Below are 20066 nucleotides of genomic sequence, written 5' to 3'. Positions count from 1 at the left end.
AACAAGAGTTGACCTGCTAAGGCTTAAACTAAGGTGATGGCAAGTGAATGTATTGAAGTAAATATTGGAGACAGAATCAACAGAACTGAAAGGCAATTCCCCAGGTTTCTGACTTAAGTAGAGTGACCAGAGGCAATATTTATAAGTCAGATGGGGAAGATTACAGAAGGATCATATTTATTGAGGATGGGAGAAATCAAGAATTCAGGTCTAAGGGGTGCCTGGCTGGCTTAGTCAATACAGCACACAACTTTTGATCTCGGGGTCGTGAGTTCAAACCCCACACTGCGCATATAGCTTACTTTGAAAGAAAAAGTTCGGGTCGCTTCACATTCTAGTAAAGACTTCACATAAACAGTTGAACGTATGGGATGGATATCATAAATAATGGGAGTCACTGGCATATATACAATAGCAAAGGGAAGAGATTGTATAGGAAGAAAATGTATACCAAGTGAAAGGAAAAGAAGGTCCAAGACCAAGCAGGACTAACTACTGGAAGTAACATGAAAAAGGAAGAGCCCTGGATGCCTGGGTGGCTCAGTCCGTTAAGCATCTGCTTTTGGCTCAGGTCATGATTCTAGAGTCCTGGGATTAAGTCCCAACTGGGCTCCTTGCTCAGTGGGGAGACTGCTTCTCTCTCTGCCTACTGCTCCCCTGCTTGTGCTACCCCTCTCTCCCTCTCTGCCAAATAAATAAATAAAATCTTAAAAAAGAAAAAAGAAAGAAAGAAAAAGGAAGAGCTTGCAAAGGAGATTAGAGAGAGTACCGGGGAACATAGGAGGAAAGATAAAAAAGCATGGTCTTCAGCAGAAAAGAGAAGGAGTGTATTTCAAGGAAAAAGTAATCACCTGTATAGAGCTACTGAGAGGCCTGAAAAGATGAGAACTGAGAAGCACCCACTGAATTTAGCAATATTAATAATAGTCACCGATGATTTTTAATGTGAGCTGTTTCATGAGCAGAGTACAGACTAGTGCAGCTTGAAGAAGGAATGGGAGACAAGGAAGTTCCTAGAACTCTTCCAAAAATGTTGGCCATGACATGGGGCAATTACAGCAGTGGTCCAAAGGGAGTGTGGCTATCAAAAGAAGGATTTTATAAAGACGGGAGTCAGAGAATGCCTGAATGCAAATGGGAATGATTTAGTAGAAAAAAAAGATACTTAAAATGTAAAGAAGAAGAGAATGACCAAAGGAGGGAGGATCTTGAGAAGTCCTTGTAACAAGAAGGAAACATGAGAATATGAGTGAATATACAAGTAAATTTGAAATTAGGTGTTGGAAGGAAGAATTTCTGGTGTGACAGAAAGTTAGAAAATAGGACACAAAGTTACAAATTCAAAGTATGTCTAGAAGGGACAGGGGCTAACTTAAGGGGGACTTATGGTTTGAGGACAATGGAGAAAGAATGCTATTGTTGCTGTGAAAAATGAAGGCCGAATAACCAGAAGAGAAAAACAAAATAGCCCAAGGAGTAAGGAAAATTTCACAGCACAGACTGCATTCAAGAAGGATCCTTAAAAGTGATGACCTGAAAGGATGAATGGAATTTCAACAGTCAGGGCAAGGGCATTCCAATAAGAAAACATAGCAGGGGAAGACGAGAGAGAAATCCTACTATGCCCTCAAGTAACTGCTTTATTTTCTTCTTTGCCATCAACTTCATAAAGGGTACACACACTGTTGACATTACTATTCCTTCACCATTTATTCCCGACTTAATCTCTTGCCATCTACTAAAGCTGTTCACCCCAAGATCCTCTTGTGTACTAACTCCAGGGCTTTTGCTCAGTTTTTTATCTCTTAAAGCTTTTGCAACATTGTAAGTTACATCTTCCACCTGAAAATGATCTTTTCCTTGGTTTTCCTGGATGTTCCTTCCAGCTTACAGATCATTTCCTGCCTTCTTTTTCCCGTTTCCTTCCATCTCAAACCAGACATTTCCATAAGACACATTTCCCTTCTACCTATAAACTCTCCCTCACAGTGATCTAATCTACCTGCACAACTTTAATTTCAATGCCACAAACATTTACTAAGCATACTCTATATGCCAGGCACTGTTCTAAACTCTGAGAAAGTGGTTCTCAGCTCTGGTTTCATACCAGATTCACCTAGAGAGTATTAGCATGTAGACTGTTGAGCTCTGTGACCAGAAACTGTCATTCATACAGTCTGGGACAGGTCTTTTTAAAGCTCCACAGATGACTCTGTTGCACAGCTAAATCTAAATACTATTTTCCATTTTATATATGTCTGTAGTGTGACAGGCAAGATGCTTAATGATCTTACCTGCCTCTTCTTCCACGACACTCAACACACTGTCTGTTACATCCTGGTAATACTCAATGACCTACAATCGCCTGAACATGCTAGATATCTCAGTATGGTAGCTTTGCACATGTTGCCAACCCTACCATCACTAGTGTTCCTGCTACATACATGTACTTACCTCTGTTGCTTGCTGGTTTTCTCTTCATTCCTTTGAAACCCAGTTCAAACAAATCTGAGACATTATTAACCCTTACAGATCTCAACAAGCCCACCATAGTAATTATGAAAACTCTTTGTATTGGAAATATTGTTAAGAACCCGGCACGATGTTTGGCTAGACACCAAAATATACTATTGGTAAAAGGGACCAACTGAAGTAATGCTATGAGATGATCAGTTTACCATTCAGAAGGATTCCAATGGTCATGTGGAGCTTATTATACTGACAGGAGAAAGAGACTGGAGAAGAGCTAAAATACCATTGCCATAATCCAAATAATAAAAGAACAATGGCAGTAGCCATGGAAAGAAGGGCATGGATTCAAGAACTACTGAACACGGGCACCTGGGTGGCTCAGTGGGTTAAGCTGCTGCTTTCGGCTCAGGTCATGATCTCAGGGTCCTGGGATCAAGTCCCGCATCGGGCTCTCTGCTCAGCATGGAGCCTGCTTCCCTTCCTCTCTCTCTGCCTGCCTCTCTGCCTATTTGTGATCTCTCTCTGTCAAATAAATAAATAAAAATTAAAAAAAAAAAAGATTTTAAAAAAGAACTACTGAACATGGATGGCTGAATTGGTTAAGTGTCTGCCTTTGGCTCAAGTCATGATCCCAGGATCCTGGGACTGAGCCCCACAATGGGCTCCCTGCTCAGCAGGGAGCCTGCAACTCCTTCTTCCTCTTTCCCCTTCTCCCCGCTCATTCTTTCTAATAAATAAATAAAATCTTTTAAAAATTTATTAGGGTATAGCATCAATAAACATACCTAATTAGGTGTGAAGTGGGGAGGAGAGAGGACTCTCACATAACACCCATATTTCTGGCTGGGGAGACCAGAAGAAAGGCAGTGTTGTTAATTAAGGTAGATCAAAAGAGAGGATGTAGCCCAAGAGAAGAAGGCTACAGCCAGGAAGTTTTGCAGAAAATCAACAATTCAGAGGCATGTGAAAAAAGCCAAGCCTATTCAAGAACCTGAGAAGGAAGGATCAGAAAGGTGAATTGGGAGAGAGTGTTAATAAAACATAAGAAGTAGTTGGAAGAATGAGTGAAAAGTCAACACTGTCAAATTCTGCCCATGAGGAGGTCACCAGTGAGTTTTCTAAGCGTGGTTTCAGAGAAGTGGTAGGAGCAGAAGCCAACGGCAATAGAGTAAGAAGCTAATGGAACTACCAGGTGACAGTAGCAGACTGAGCATTGGTCTACTGTTCTCTGTCAAAAGCACACAAAAATGACAATAAAATAACAAAAGAAGCATAAAGACATAAGAACAAAGGAAACGAAAGGAGTCCCCAACAGATATTTTCTATCAAAAAATTGCAGAAAACAGAAAGTGGATGGTTAAGAAGTAACCACCTCAGAGACCAAAGAGCCTACTATAGGAAAAGCCACTTAGAAACAAGGATGATTCCACTGCAGCACACTGGAAAAGCTCGGAATTAGAATCTTCCAGTAGATCTCTCTTAGCAAGGGTGGAGACAGAGCTGAAAACCAAATAAAATCTGTAGCTTGCTTTAAAGTATTGTACCAATGTTAACTACTTAATTTTAATAAATATAGGGTTGCTAGATAAAATACAGGATGCCCACTTAAATTTTGCATTTCAGGCAAACACAAATAATTTTTTACGAAAGTATGTCTAATGCAGTATTTGCAGCAGTGTTTTTTTTAATACATCGTTTATCTGAAATTCAGAATTAACTAGGCATCATGTATTTTTATTTGCTACAACTGACAACTCTAGATAAATGTACTATGATTATGGAAAATATAAATAGTAGTGGAAGGTGAGTGAATGATACACAGAAACTCTGCTAAGTCTTTGTAACTTTTCTGTAAATCTAAAATTATTTCAAAATGAAAAGCTGAAAAAAAAATGAAGCTTACAAAAGACTTTTAATGATGTGAGAAAGTGCTGTTCTACGAAAAAAGCAAAAAACAGGACCGTGTATTCATTATGATATCCATGTATATGTTTTTAAATGAAATTTATCTTTACGGGGTAAAAATCACCAAAAGAAACATCAAATATTAATAGCAATTATCACTGGACAATCATATTCTGGATTGTTTGTATTTCTACATGCTTTTTGGATATCCAACTTTTCTTTAAGTATATATCTAACAATTTTAAAATTTTAAAGTAGTAAATGCAAACTTTACTTGTAAATTTATGTTCACTGAAGAAAGGAGGGGGGAAATGTGTGGATTACACTAGAAGAATAAAAATAATAAACACTGTCAAGTGGCCATCCTGAGCCCTACTTACCATATTCATAATTTCATTTCTACAATTAGTTACGTTTACAGAACAAACTCTGGGAAATTATAATACATACACAGACAGCTCCTGTTTTCTGAATGGAAAGAGTGGGTGGGAAACAGAGCAAACTATTGCCTTCAGAAAAAGAGTAGCAAGTTGCTGATCTCATAATGACCTTCTCTGTCTACTCACTTCTGAGGCACCATGGCAACTGGGAACCTCAGAATATCAAGGAAGGAGCATTGAGAGTAAAGGGGTTGGAAAGCTGCTGGGGGAAGGGAGAAAGCTCAGGGAAGTTGAATGAGAAATGTGAAGAAAGCCAAACCATAAGAACACTCACAGGCCCAACTACAAGCAAAGCTATAATATAAACTCAAAACTAGAACCAAAGGCCTGGAGATAGATGAGCCAAAGATAGGAAGGAAAAATAAAATTTCCTACCTTCTCAATAATGGTTATTCTTAACATCTAAATTATAACATTGACACTTTATGTGTACTATAATTAAAGCCTTTCAAATTTCAAATTTCAAAACTAAATCTCTTAAGTTTTAAATGCTAAAAAAGACTTAAAAAGGTTTTTCCTGTCAAAAAATTTTACCTCAGGAGAGCACTTCTTCATAATAAATAATATATTACATAGTATGGCACATTTTACTTTTCCAAAAGCTTCTGCAGATATTAATTTAACTTCACCTCTATTATTGGATTTAAACAGAATCACTTCAAACTCAGGAGTTTAAAGTGAGAGACTAAAAAGGAAAGAGAATTTCTTGCCAGGTTAAATAAAAACATACACAGCTAAAACTTTTTTAGTTTTATCTTTCATATTTATCTTTTAGTTTTGTCTTTCATAGCTTTTGATCAAATCACACTGTATTTTATAATGTCCACTTTAATTTTGATTATAAAATTCACTAAAATATCATTTGTGCAACAATACATTGCTTTGCTACAAGTGCTATAACTGTAAAAAATGCAAATGGTAAATTATCCTTTACTTTTCCTTCCAGTTCTCTCTATACCACCAAACTCTTACCAGTAGCTCTATACTTTCATGATTTCCTTTTGAACAAATGGCTAGGCACTGTCACAAAAAAAAAGAGGGGGCGTGGTAATACAATATTGGGAAATTTAAGAGACAGAATACACCCTTGTGGTCTTAGATTGGATACTGTTTGGATAAACCAGCATTTTGGAGTCAAGTGCAGAAACTGGAATGTGTGTATAGTAAAGGAGATGAAAATTTATTGAAATAGAAAATTGGGAATTACTGACCCAAAAAAAGCACAGATTATAAAACAGTGTATACAGGATGATCCCATTTCAGTAGAAAGAGATGCATATTTTTATTATATGCATATATATATTATATGCATCTATATACGCATAGAAAAGGATCCAGAAGACTATACAATGGTATTAGCAGGAGTAATTTCTGGGTGGGGGATATATAAGGCTTTATTTTTGCCTTCTTGTGTTTTGTTTCTAGGTTTTTTTTACTGCTTCTTTTTTTTTTTTTTAATAAAGATGTTATTTATTTATTTGGCAGAGAGATCACAAGTAGGCAGAGAGGCAGGCAGAGAGGGAGGGAGGTAAGCAGGCTCCCTGTTGAGCAGAGAGCCCGATGCGGGGCTTGATCCCAGGACCCTGAGATCACAACCTGAGCCAAAGGCAGAGGCTCAACCGACTGAGCCACCCAGGTGCCCCTTTTTACTGCTTCTTCAATAAAGCAGTATTTAGAAATATATTTTTTCTTTTTTTTAAAGATTTTATTTATTTATTTGACAGACAGAGATCACAAGTAGGCAGAGAGGCAGGCAGAGAGAGGGGGAAGCAGGCTCCCTGCTGAGCAGAGAGCCCAATGCGGGGCTCAATCCCAGGACCCTGAGATCATGACCTGAGCCAAAGGCAGAGACTTAACCCACTGAGCCACCCAGGCGCCCCTAGAAATATATTTTCTAATTTCAATATTTTCTGACTTCTATATCTTTAAGGATTTTATTTATTCATTTTATTATAGACAGAGAGAGAGAGCGAGCCTGCATGCAAGCAGAGGGAGGGGCAGAGGGGAAGGGAAGAGAGAGAATCCCAAGCAGACCCTGCACTGAGCACAGAGCTCAACAAGGGGCTTGATCTCACAACCCTGAAATCATGACCTCAGCTGAAACCAGGAGTCGGAGGCTTGACTGAACGCCCCCCAGGCACCCCTAACTTCTCTTTTTAATAAGGTTAACATTTAATTAGACGAAAACCACTCAAAGAGAACAAAAGCATATCTATTACACCCAGGGTTCCAGTTTAGCATCGTTACTGACAGTATGGGCTCTGACTGGATTCAATACCCAGTTAGCTGTGTGACCCTGGGCATATGATTTAACCTGTGTTTCAGTTCCCCATCCATAAACTGTGGGTAATGACAGTACATTATTCAGCTCATGAGGTTGTTGTAAAAATTAAGTTTGGTACTCCACATAAAGAACAGGAGGTGTCTTGCATACAGTAAAGCACTTGATGAACTTATCAATTATTACTATTATTATTCTAATTAGTCACTGAGAAAATAAGATTACCATTTCTCACAGATAATGTGAAAAATAAGATAGGATGTAGCAGCAATACATCAGCTTTCTCTCTCACTATCCTTGTCCCCTAAATTTCTAAATTCCCTTCTTAATCCAACAGGAGCAAAAGCTGAAAGCCTCTCACAGATCCTCTCAGAATCTCACCTCATTGCTATTTCCTCTGGATGAAGGTCCATACAGCTCTATAGGTTTTTAAACGCCAGTATAATTAAATGTACAGTGTTCTATTAGTTTTGGGTGTACAATACAGTGACTCAATAATTCTACTCATTATTCAGTGCTGATCACAGTAAGTATATTCTTAATTTCCTTCACCTATTACACCCATCCCCCCACCCACCTCCCTCTGTGTTTTTTAAAAGTCTATGACCAGGGGATACCTGGGTGGTTCAGACAGTTAAACGTCTAACTCTTGACCTCAGCTCAGGTCTTGATCTCAGGGTCATGAGCTCAAGCCCTGCACTGGGCTCCACGCTGGGCATGAAGCCGACTTTAAAAAAAACAAAAGGTCTATGACCAGAAGTGTGGTATCTAGGAGATGATCCGCAACTCAGTATATTATGTCTGTATTCCACGACTGGTATTATTGGACAAACTTTTTTTTTTTTTAAAGATCTCATTTATTTACTTCACAGGGAGAGAGAGATCACAACTAAGCAGAGAGGCGGGCGGGGGGTGGGGGGTGGGGGGGGAAGCAGGCTCCCTGCTGAGCAGAGAGCCCAATGCAGGGCTCGATCCCAGGACCCTGAGACCATGACCTGAGCTGAAGGCAGAGGCTTAACCCACTGAGCCACCCAGGCGCCCCTCATTGGACAAACTGTACAGGTCATTTCTAATTACAAAATAGCTTCAAAACTCTACTTAGAGTCTTCTGAAGAGTCAAAAACACTTCTTGGCAATCATATACCTGATTCTAAATTTTCCAAGATATTGATGAAGTACTTTTCTTTCTAGACCAGAAAGGAGATAGTAATGTAGCTCACCTTCAATAAGCCCTTCCTGAGTGAACTTAATCTCTGTCCTACCAAAGCAGCAACCACTGTCTTAAACCCAGCTATAGAGCATCAAATGATGACTTTATATAAGAAAATAACAGCAATTACAGATTGTTCTCAAATGAAATCACCAAAAACATGCTTGCTAAGCATAAAATGTTGGCTGTTTGATACTTTGGGCATTTATTTTAAGAAGTTTAAGGGAAAATTGAAATGGAGTTTCAAATACTATAACATGAATTATAGGATAAAAAAGATTTAACGAAATCATACTACCTTAAGAGAAACCCAATTGTGGGGCTCACTTATTTCCAACTGGACTTCAACCAAGAATTCAGTATACCAGTTGACAAAACTGATACAATCTTTGGTTGACAGCATGATTGTGGGGTGATTTGGATTTACACTGCATTGTAAATATTCAGAACAATCTGACTTCAAGTAGCATCCCACAAGAAACAGATGTCATTATCCATGCACATCAAAATTAAGATGCCTACATTTAGTCTTCAACAGTCTTTCTTCTCAGGGCGCCTGGGTGGCTCAGTCGTTAAGCATCTGCCTTTGGCTCAGGTCATGATCCCAGGGTCCTGGGATCAAGCCCCGCATCTGGCTCCCAGCTCGTTGGGAAGCCTGCTTTTCCCTCTCCCACTCCCCCTGCGTCTCTCTCTGTCAAATAAATAAAATGTTTTTTAAAAAATAGTCTTTCTTCTCAAATATTCAATTAAATAGTAATAATGAGGTTCAGAAATATATCAGCCTAGCTGATGGATCAATCCCTAGCTGACCCTATCCAAAAATAAAAAGCCAAAGCACAAGTGTCTACAATGAAGCTTACATAGTCCCACCAAGCTATAACTACTTTTTTCTTTTTCTTGCTATAACTACTTTCTCAGGGTATTACTTTCAAAAGTTTGGGTCGTAAAGCTTGGACTGATCGATTTTATCTCTACACCCAACACAGGGCTTGAACTCATGACCCCAAGCTCAAAACTGCATGCTCTACTGACTAAGCCAGGCAGGTGCCCCGGGGTCATAAAGCTTAGAAAGTGATTCTCCTTCAGTGATGCTCAAAATATGTAATACAAGTCATCTCCATCTCTATAACAGTCTATTTTCTAGTCCTGCCTATCCATCATGCCCATTAGACTTCTCAGTTAGCATAAAAAACCAAGACCTAAGCTTGAGAGGCCCACTCTCACCCTATCCTATGGCAGTCATGTTACTTTTTTTTTTTTTAAGATTTTATTTATTTATCAGATAGAGATCACAAGTAGGCAGAGAGGCAAGCAGAGGGGAGGGGACAGCAGGCTCCCTGCTGAGCAGAGAGCCCGATGTGGGGTTCGATCCCAGGAGAGGTCTATAATCACCCTTTGCTCCTGCCACAGGTTGTTACTGAGGACTGATCCTGCCAGAAATAGAATATACCTTTTTGACATGATAAAGCACTTCAAAGATAGATTACTATAAATTTGTACAATCCTGCAAAAAGTCCTATCACCCATTAAGATAGTTATGACATTAGTCAAAGTAGTACAGAAACCAAATTCCTCAACCTCTCACTGACTAGATGTCACTAAAAGACCAAGTATGTAGAAAGAACAGGAAAAAGCTGACAGGAACGTTTAGGAAAAGACACTTTGAAAACTGCACGTCCAAAAAAAAAGAAAGAAAGAGAGAAAGAAAAGAAAACTGCGCTTCATGCAAAGTACATTTATTCATCAAAGCTTCAAGTCCAGTGATGCAGTTAAAGGTGGCACAATCTTGGCTAAAATTATTCTTGCTCTTTCCAGAACAGAATCAGCAAAACCAAAAGGTCATGTTAGATAAAGAAAGCATTAAATTTGTCTTACCTCATGTGTAAAGCCAAGCCGTCCTGTAGGCTGGAGATCCCCAAATCAGCGAGTGTATCTGAACCAACAGAAGCTGGTGATAGAGAGCCCTCCTTCTCCTCCAGCATATCCAGCTTCACCAGGCTGCTAATTTCATCCTCTGAGTTATCTTCAGACACAGAACCAATTATGAATCGGGAATGCTGGTTCAGCTCCATAGGTTTGCCCAAGGGGGATGGTTCATCCATTATTCCTTCAAAACGAGCTCTCAGAGCTATGAGGAAAATGAGGGAGAAAAGCAGATTATGGATAATAACCTATATCAAAGGACAACCATAGATTATACCTAATGTACTACAGCCGGCACTTGGAAGCAACGTGTAGTTTGAGAACTAGTTTCTTTGGCTATTCTATTTCACGGCTTCTGTTTTCTACAAGGAAGGAAAATACAGATCATGATAACCATGCCTAAAAAAAAATTAAAATTAGCTTCCTCTTCCTCAAAGGAATCTCTCTCAAAAAACTATAAGCCAGGGGCACCTGGGTGGTTCAGTCATTAAGCATCTGCCTTCAGATCAGGTCATGATTCTGGGGTCCTGGGACTGAGCCCCGCATTGGGCTCCCTGCTCAGCGGGAAGCCAGCTTCTCCCTCTCCTACTCCCCCTGCTTGTGTTCCCTCTCTTACTGTATCTCTCTGTCAAATAAATAAAATCTAAAAAAAAAACAAAACAAAACTATAAGCCATTCCCAATCTCTTTATCAATTTGGTAATGTCCAAAAAATAATTATGATCAAGGGAAAGACCTCTGCAGTAGGTGAAAGCTGCTCATGATATTGTGACTTCAGTTGTCAGTACTGGGGAGAATGCAGGAAAAGATTTCCAGAGAGTCACGGTCATTTCAGACTAGGTATTTAGAGTCAACTATACAACTATCACCTCATTCCAATAGTACACTGACAGGTTGTGAAGTCTACAGAAGTGTATTTTTATATAAATATATACGCATAAAATATACTGACATTGATAAATATGCTGACATTGAGATATACATATATATGTATGTGCTTTAAATTAAACTCCAGATAGGTTTTTGTTATTGTTAAGATTTTATTTATTTATTTGACAGAGATCACAAGTAGGCAGAGAGGCAGGGAGAGAGAGAGGAGGAAGCAGGCCCCCCGCTGAGCAGAGAGCCCGACACGGGGCTCAATCCCAGATAGGTATTTTTTTAATAGAAAAAGAAAATCTTGGGGCGCCTGGGTGGCTCAGTGGGTTAAGCCTCTGCCTTCAGCTCAGGTCATGATCTCAGAGTTCTGGGGTTGAGCCCCGCATCGGGCTCTCTGCTTAGCAGGGAACCTGCTTCCTCCTCTCTCTCTGCCTGCCTCTCTGCCTACTTGTGATCTCTCTCTGTCAAATAAATAAAATCTTTAAAAAAAAAAAAAAAAAGAAAAAGAAAATCTTTGTCCTGTTAAAAATTCACCCAATAACATCTGCTCTTGGCCCTAATGTGCTGACATCAATAAGGAGAAAAAGAATGTACTATGGAGGCGGGGCGCCTGGGTGGCTCAGTGGTTAAAGCCTTTGCCTTCGGCTCAGGTCATGATCTCAGGATCCTGGGATGGAGCCCTCATATCGGACTCTCTGCTCAGCAGAGAGCCTGCCTCCTTCTCCTCCTCTCTCTCTCTGCCTGCCTCTCTGCCTACTTGTGATCTGTCTGTCAAATAAATAAAAATCTTAAAAAAAAAAAAAAAAAAAAGAATGTACTATCAAATTCAAGATCTCTACTTAAAATAAGGGAGCGGTCATCTCAGTAAGTATTAGTTTTCTAGGTATAGGGCCTTATTAGTCAGAATTAAATATTTCGGGGCGCCTGGGTGGCTCAGTGGGTTAAGCCTCTGCCTTCGGCTCAGGTCATGATCCCAGGGTCCTGGGATCGAGCCCCACATGGGGCCCTCTGCTCAGCAAGGAGGCTGCTTCCCCCAAGCCCCCGCTTGCCTCTCTGCCTACTTGTAATCTCTGTCTGCCAAATAAATAAATAAAAAATCTTTAAAAAAAACAGAAATATTTCCAACTACTAGCAAACTAATTAACAAAGACCAGAACAGTGCAAAGTCCACAAGAACAATAAAAACCAAAGCTAAAAGAAACAATATTTATTCTGTCATTCAAAAAATCCTATTAAGAAAACTCTTCAGAACTACATGTCAACTTAGTATTGAACCTCTCGCAGCCTAGCAACTTTAATTTAGAAAGCAGTATTCCCAGTACTGATTTCAAGGTGCTGTAAGAGATGGTATATCAATAGACAATAAATTTATATTAATAAATAAAGTACAAGAGTAGGTAAAAAGCAGTGTTCTTTGACACTAGATAACAAAACATCAAGATTTTAAAATGTTTGGGAAATCACCATTAAACATGTTAAAACAATAAGTGCACCACTCTTATGCTATTTGTGAATCAGAGCTTATTCATATACAAAGAAAAACAGTATAAATGATAGAGCAGTGGTTCTCAGAAAGTGTAGTTTCCAGACCAGCAGCAGTAGCTCCAGCATCACCAGGGAACCTCTTTAAAGTACAGATTCTTGGGGCACTTGGGTGGCTCAGGGGGTTAAAGTCTCGTCTTCGGCTCAGGTCATGATCTCAGGGTCCTGGGATCAAGCCCCACATCGGGCTCTCTGCTCAGCAAGGAGCCTGCTTCCCCCTCTCTCTCTGCCTGCCTCTCTTCCTACTTGTGATCTCTGTCAAATAAATAAAAAAATAAAATAAAAAGTACAGATTCTTGGGTCTTACCACAGAGCAACTAACCGTATCAGAACCTACAGGTTGGGACCCAGTAATCTGTATTTTAACAAGTCCTAAAAATCTGAAAACCACTCTGCTAGAAGAATAAAAGAGTAATAACAAATTGCCAGGAATGCTAAAAAAAAAATTACTTCTAGATATTTCCCGAGTGAGTTAGAGATTACTTCTGTTAACTTTTATTTTAAAAAACTAGAATCAAAAAAACAAAAAAAAAAACAAAAAAAAACTAGAATCAAATATAAAAATAGCATGCAACAGGAAAAACTTGACATCTAAATTTACTATACATTCCTCCCTAGGAATATTAGGTTTCTTTAAAATAATTTTTAAATGTCTCCAAATTTTATTAAGATAGTCATTTCCAGAAAGCGAAAAGAAAACCAATCATTTAAAAAGAGAAAAAAAGGGAGGAAATAAAAAGGGAGAGAAGGACAAAGTGAGGGAAGGAAGGAGGTAAAGTTCTAACAGAGCACTCTGAAGAACACCACCAAAAGGTACAGCAAAAAAAAAGTCTACTTCTTTCACATTTTAGTAAATAATCAAGTTAAAAAAAAAATAAATAAGAGAAGACTCTCATTTTCTCCCACCCCCCACAGAATACCAAATTCCATCTCAACTAACACAGAAAATAATGGCTGCCTTCTTCATAGGAGAAATAAAGCATTCAGGGGCATGTTCTATAGTCTGAACTGAAATTGAGTGACTACACAAAAAAATAAAATTCATGAGAAAAGAGCAATTCTCTCAGAGAAAGACAACTATCATATTATCTCCCTGATATGAAGAAGTGGAGATGCAACGTGGGGGGTTAGAGGGGTAAGAGAAGAATAAATGAAACAAGATGGGATAGGGAGGGAGACAAACCATAAGTGACTCTTAATCTCACAAAACAAACTGAGGGCTGCTGGGGGGAGGGAGGGGGGTGGGGTTATGGACATTGGGGAGGGTATGTGCTATGGAGAGTGCTGTGAAGTGTGTAAACCTGGCGACTCACAGACCTGTACCCCTGGGGATAAAAATACATTATATATTTATTTAAAAAAAAGAGCAATTCGGGGCGCCTGGGTGGCTCAGTGGGTTAGGCCGCTGCCTTCGGCTCAGGTCATGATCCCAGGTCCTGGGTTCAAGCCCCGCGTCGGGCTTTCTGCTCGGCGGGGAGCCTGCTTCCTCCTCTCTCTCTGCCTGCCTCTCTGCCTACTTGTGATTTCTCTCTGTCAAATAAATAAATAAAATCTTTAAAAAAAAAAAAAAAAGAGCAATTCTCTGATTCCATGGGAGAAGAAATGATTAATTAATAAATGAGAGGCTCCATAAGGTCAACTTCAAATTTTTCTTTCCTAGCTAAGAAGAACATGAAGGCAGCCTTCCCTCAAGTGTTGCAAAGATTAGAAGCAGCTCAGTTGTCGGCAGCTAGAGAGCCTACCTACCAACCAGCAAATCTACTGAATGGTATCTCTGGGCACAAGCTTGCAAAGCACCAGGAAAGAGAGGTCATGTATGGAAAATCACTGAGTAGCTGTCCAGACACTCTAGAAGCTAATCTACAGCCCGTCCCATTTCCATTGATTCTAGTCCTGAATTAAAGAGAAAAGGGGCTGGAATACTACCACTGTCAGACCATTCACTTCAGACTAACCAGCCCCCCAAACCTGCCTATGTTTTTTTTGTAGAAGGCAACTTTTAGCATGAATGCCTATGGTTTAATATTTTAGCATATGAACATAAAATTTTTATACTATAAACATGAAAGAATATTATTTGTAACTGACCTCTTATAATTCTTACTGTCTGAGCAGATATCCACCTCCAAAAAGAACTAGGAAGAAAGAGAGAGAGTTGAACTGTTTTGTTTTAAGAAACTCAAATTTTAGCAATTCCTGTTTTGCTCAGAATACAAAACTGATAGTACTCAAAGTATCATTTTTCTGATCAAATCTATTATTTAACTTGAAGCATAAAGTTCAGTTGTTTCACTATTATTTATTCAAATCTATAAATCAAAAGCATTACACAAAGACTTTGTTTTCATGAGAGCGTTAAACAATAATCCAAGCTTACCATTTCACAAGGTGCCTTTTCCAACTGTGTACTTCGATGAACATATTCCAACCCTACGATATCCAACATTTCATCAAAAAAGAGGCAGTGGGGAGAAGAGAACCACTAGATCCCTTGGAACTCAGACTCTGATTACATTTCTAAATGGATATACCCACATAGAAGGTTGGAAGCCAGGAAGGGGACAGATCTTGCCATAAAATTAAACTGAAAACTAAATCTAAATCCCTTTAGGTCCCTAAAACTCTAAGGGATCAAGAAGTCTCTAGCTACTTCCCAAATCCTAGGTTTCCTCCCATGCCCAACAATTTAAATGTATCCAGGGTAAAAATTCTCAACTTCAGTTATGTATAACAATCACCTGTGGAGCTATTTATTTATTTATTTTTAATTTATTATGTTACGTTAGTTTCAGGTCTGTGGAGCTTTTTTTTTGGTGGGGGGTGATCAGGCAATTTATTTATGATGGCAACTAGAAGACTCCATGTTTAGTAGCGTGGGTGAGATAAGGGCTGAGCCCATGCCTTCTGCTTCTCCTTGGGATTCCTGGGAGCAAACTTCTCCTGCAGTTTCTTCCACATTCCTTTATTCAACCCTTTAAACTCTTTCAAGATGTCTGTGGACAGGATCGGCCTATACTCTGGGGACAGGCCTGTGAGGCTCATGTCTTTGGGGCAAGGGTTCTTGTGTTTGTAGTAGTTTGAATGGAGTCATGCTAAGCTCTCATACCTCTGATCACAGGCCTCAGGCTCTACAATCTTGAGTACCCTTTCCCCCCGGAAAGGCCTGTGCTACTCCTGACTGTTTGGTCTCCTCCACTGGCCATTCCTCACAGAGTTTTAGGAAATGCCGGCAGGTGCTGGCCTCCATTTTAGATCACCCCATGGTGCTTTTAAAAAACATGTATGTCTAAACTCCACCCCAGATCTACCAAATCAGAATCACTGCTGGAGGCCCAGAGATCTGAATATTAAGTTCCACAGCTGACAGACACTGATACATATCCAGGCTTGAGAACCAGTAGTACAGGATGGAGAAGAAATCCAGAACTTCTAAGAGAAGACTTCAAATGACAAGCAATAGGATTAGGGACAGGGCAGATATGTTAACTAGGGAAACTGGATTTACCCAATTATGTAGTTTAAGCTAATATTATCCTTAAATACAATTATGGTAGGGAAGTGGCCGGTTAGAAGAGGAAGGAAAAAGGAAGTAGTTTTGATCAGATGCAAACAAGGTGCAGTGGAGCTGGAAGGACTCAAGATCAAATTCTGACTTTGCCAAATATTGGCAGTGCAAACTTGAGTGAGTCACTTAACATCTCTGATTCTCGTCATCTGTAAAAATAAATAGGTTATATGTTACCTTAGGGGACTGCTGTGAACCTGAAGAGTATATGAAAGTATTCTGTAAACTATGTACTAGACCAGTGTTTTTCAAACTATGGGTTACCACCAAGCAGAATACTAAGAAATAAATTTAGAAGGTTGTAACCAACATTTTAAAAATGAAGGGGCACCTGGCTGGCTCAGTCAGTAGAACATGCCACTCTTGATGTTGGGGTTGAGAGTTCAAGCCTGGCATTAAGAAAATTTACTTTTAAAAAAGTCATTAAAGGGCGCCTGGGTGGCTCAGTCGTTAAGCGGCTGCCTTCAGCTCAGGTCATGATCCCAGGGTCCTGGGATCGAGTCCCATATCGGGCTTCTTGCTCAGTGGGAAGCCTGCTTCTCCCTCTCCCACTTCCCCTGCTTGTGTTCCCCCTCTTGCCCTGTCTCTCTTAAAAAAAAAAAAAAAAAAAAAAAGTTAATAGTCAACCAGCCTCGTGAACATTCTCACAAGCTTGAATTAGCTTTTCAATAACCCTCAGTTAAAATTAAGCAATTAAAGATTACTGTATATATGAGAAAAACCCCCAAAATTAAAGAATCAAAAACAACTTGAGAAAAAAAATGCTACTAGAAAAAAGGGATTCTGTGGAAATAGAAAACGTTAAAAATTGGGAGAGGGAGCAGGTGATATGATTTTATACAATTTTACATGTAGAAATGTTTTTTGCAGAAATAGAAAAGCCTGTCCTAAAATTCATATGGAATTCCAAGGGACCCCCAAATAGCCAAAAAAATCTTGAAGTAGAACAAAACTGGAAGACTCACGCTTCCTGATTTTAAAACTTACTACAGGGGTACCCGCCTTCAGCTCGGGTCATGATCTCAAGGTCGAGGGATCAAGTCCCATGGGAGGCTCCCTGATCAGCGGGGAGCCTGCTTCTCCCTGGGCCCCTCTCTCCACTCATACACACACTCTCTCTCTCTCTCTCAAGTAAATAAAATCTCAAAAACAAACAAACAAAAAACCTACTACAAAGCTGCAGTATTAACATAAAGACAGATATATAGACCAGGGAAACAGAATAGAGAGCTGAAAAAGAACGGGAGCTTACCATTTGCAGCAACAGGACAGACTTAGAGAGTGTAATACTAAGTAAAATTAAGTTAGAGAAAGACAAGTACCATATGATTCCACTCACGTGGAATTTAAGAAGCAAAACAAATGAATTTTGAAAAGAGACAAATAGAGGCACCTTAGTGGCTCAGCTGGTTGAGCATCTGACTCTTGGTTTTGGCTCAGGTCATGATCTCATGATCTCCTGGGTCCTAAAATCAAGCCCATGTAGGACTCCAGGCTCTGGGCAGAGTCCTCTTAAAGGTTCTCTCCCTCTGCCCCTCCCCCCATGGTGCTGGCTCACCTGCAAGCTCTTTAAAACGAATCAATCATTTTTTTAAAAGGAGAGACAGGGGGCACCTGGGTGGCTCAGTTGGTTAAGCGGCTGCCCTCAGCTCAGGTCATGATCCCAGGGTCCTGGGATCGAGCCTCAAATCAGGCTCCCTACTCAGCGAAGAGCCTGCTTCTCTCTCTCTCCCTGCTACTCTGCCTACTTGTGCTCTCTCAATCTGTCAAATAAATAAATAAAATCTTAAAAAAAAAAGAGAGAGAGAGAGAGAGACAAATAACAAAACAGACTCTTAAATACAGAGAAGAAGCTGATGGTTGTCAGAGGGAAGGTGAGTGGGGGAATGGGTAAAACAGGTGAGGGGGATTAAGAGTGCACTTATGATAAGCACTGAGTAATGTTTAGAATTATTGAATTATATTATACACCTGAAACTAATATAACATTGTATGTTAATTATACTTCAATTAAAAAAAGAAGGCCCAGAAATAAACCCTCCCATGTATGGTCAAATGATATCTGACAAGGATGCTAAGACCATTTAATGTAGGACAGACTTTTCAAAAAATGGTGCTGGGAAAACTGTATCTCCACATACAAACAAATGAAATTGGACCCTTCCCTAACACCATATTAAAAATTAACTCAAAATGCGTCAAGGCTTTAAAGTAAAACCTAAACCAATAAAACTCTTAGAAGAAACAGGACGAAATCTTCATAACATTGGATTTGGAAAAGATATCTTGGATATGACACCAAGAGCTAGCTTAACAAAAGAAAAAACAGACAAATTGGATTTCTTGAAAATTAAAAAAAAAAAATTGTACATCAAAAGACACTATCAACAGAGTAAAAAGGCAGACCAAAAAATGGGAGAAAATATGGGAGGGGGGTCGGGAGAGGGTGGTGGGGTTATGGACATTGGGGAGGGTATGTGCTATGGTGAGTGCTGTAAAGTGTGTAAACCTGGCGATTCACAGACCTGTACCCCTGGGGCTAATAATACATTACATGTTTATAAACAAATAAAAAATTTAAAAAAATAAAATAAAATCTTTAATTAAAAAAATTGATACTAAAAGATACTGAAAAAATGGGAGAAAATATTTGCAAATCATGTATTCAATAAGAGATTAATATCCAGAATATATAAAGAACTCCTAATATTTGCAAGAAGCCCAATGCAGAACTCGAACGCAGGACCCTGGAGTCATGACCTGAGCTGAAGGCAGATGTTTAACTGACTGGGCCACCCAGGCATCCCACCAGAATATATAAAGAATTCCTAAAACTCAATCCCAATTGGAAAATGGGCAAAGGACTTAAAATGAAATTTTTCAAAAAAAGATATATGAGTGGCCAATAAGCACATCAATATGCTCAACATCACTACTCATTAGGGAGACGCAAATCAAAACTACGATAAGATACCAACCCATACCCATCAAGATGGCTACCCTCAGAAAAGCAGAAAAAAGTGTTGGCATGGATGTGGAGAAACTGGAACCCTTGGGGACATCAGTGGGAATGTATTGTGGTACAGCTACTAAGGAAAACAGTATGGTGGTTCCTCAAAAGATTAAAAGTAGAATTACCGTAAAATCCACCAATTCCACTTTAGATTTATACCCCCAAAAAACCGAATAAAGGCTCTCAAATGTACATCTGTAGATCCATGTTTACAGCAGCATTACTCATAATAGCTTAAATATGGAAAAAGCCAAGTTTGCACCGATGAATAAATGGGTAAGCAAAATGTGATATAGACATACAATGAAATGTTGTTCAGCCTTCAAATGGAAGGAAATTCTGCAATATGCAATATGGATGGATCTTGAGGACATTATGCTAAGTGAAATAAGTCAGTCACAAAAAGACAAGTGCTGTATAATTCTACTTACATGAGGTACTTAGTCAAAATCATATTGACAGGAAGTAGAATGGTAGTTGGCAGGAGTTGGGGGAAGCAGAGAATGGGGAACTATTGTTTAATGGGTACAGAGGTTCAGTTTCACAAGATGAAAAAGTTTTAGAGATGGGTAGTAGTAACAGGTGCACAAGGTTATAAACATATTTAATACTGAACTGTACATCTTTATAGGTATTACTCATATGTTAGCAACTGAGGATTTTCAAATAAGTTTATTAAAAAACTTTACCAGGGACGCCTGGGTGGCTCAGTTGGTTAAGCAGCTGCCTTTGGCTCAGGTCATGATCCCAGCGTCCTGGGATCGAGTCCCACATCGGGCTCCTTGCTCATCGGGGAGCCTGCTTCTCCCACTGCCTCTGCCTGCCATTCTGTCTGCC

The 20066-nt window shown here is 39.4% G+C and overlaps 1 protein-coding gene and 1 pseudogene across 5 annotated transcripts in view; both read right to left on the bottom strand.

Annotated features, from left to right (window-relative positions):
* Positions 1 to 20066, bottom strand: part of LOC111151230 (acetyl-CoA carboxylase alpha) — a 288595-nt gene that overhangs the window by 210090 nt on the left and 58439 nt on the right. For 2 of the 5 annotated variants that reach the window (XM_022509032.1, XM_022509034.1), the window contains exons 1-3: positions 15029 to 15076; positions 14740 to 14786; positions 10184 to 10436 (exon numbers count right to left, since the gene is read on the bottom strand). In XM_022509032.1, the coding sequence (XP_022364740.1) occupies positions 10184 to 10436; positions 14740 to 14786; positions 15029 to 15072 (344 nt within the window). In that variant the 5' untranslated portion in view covers positions 15073 to 15076. Of the gene's footprint in view, positions 1 to 10183; positions 10437 to 14739; positions 14787 to 15028; positions 15077 to 20066 lie in introns of those variants that run through there. The other 3 variants (XM_022509033.1, XM_022509035.1, XM_022509036.1) reach the window with 2 other exon arrangements.
* On the bottom strand, positions 15517 to 15898 carry LOC111151412 (annotated as a pseudogene).

The sequence above is a fragment of the Enhydra lutris genome, unplaced genomic scaffold (assembly GCF_002288905.1).
Source record: "Enhydra lutris kenyoni isolate GAN:26980312 unplaced genomic scaffold, ASM228890v2 scaffoldscaffold26, whole genome shotgun sequence".
Taxonomy (NCBI): Eukaryota; Metazoa; Chordata; class Mammalia; order Carnivora; family Mustelidae; genus Enhydra; species Enhydra lutris.
Note: the sequence above shows the minus strand (reverse complement) of the source record. Positions and strands in the feature narration are given on the sequence as shown.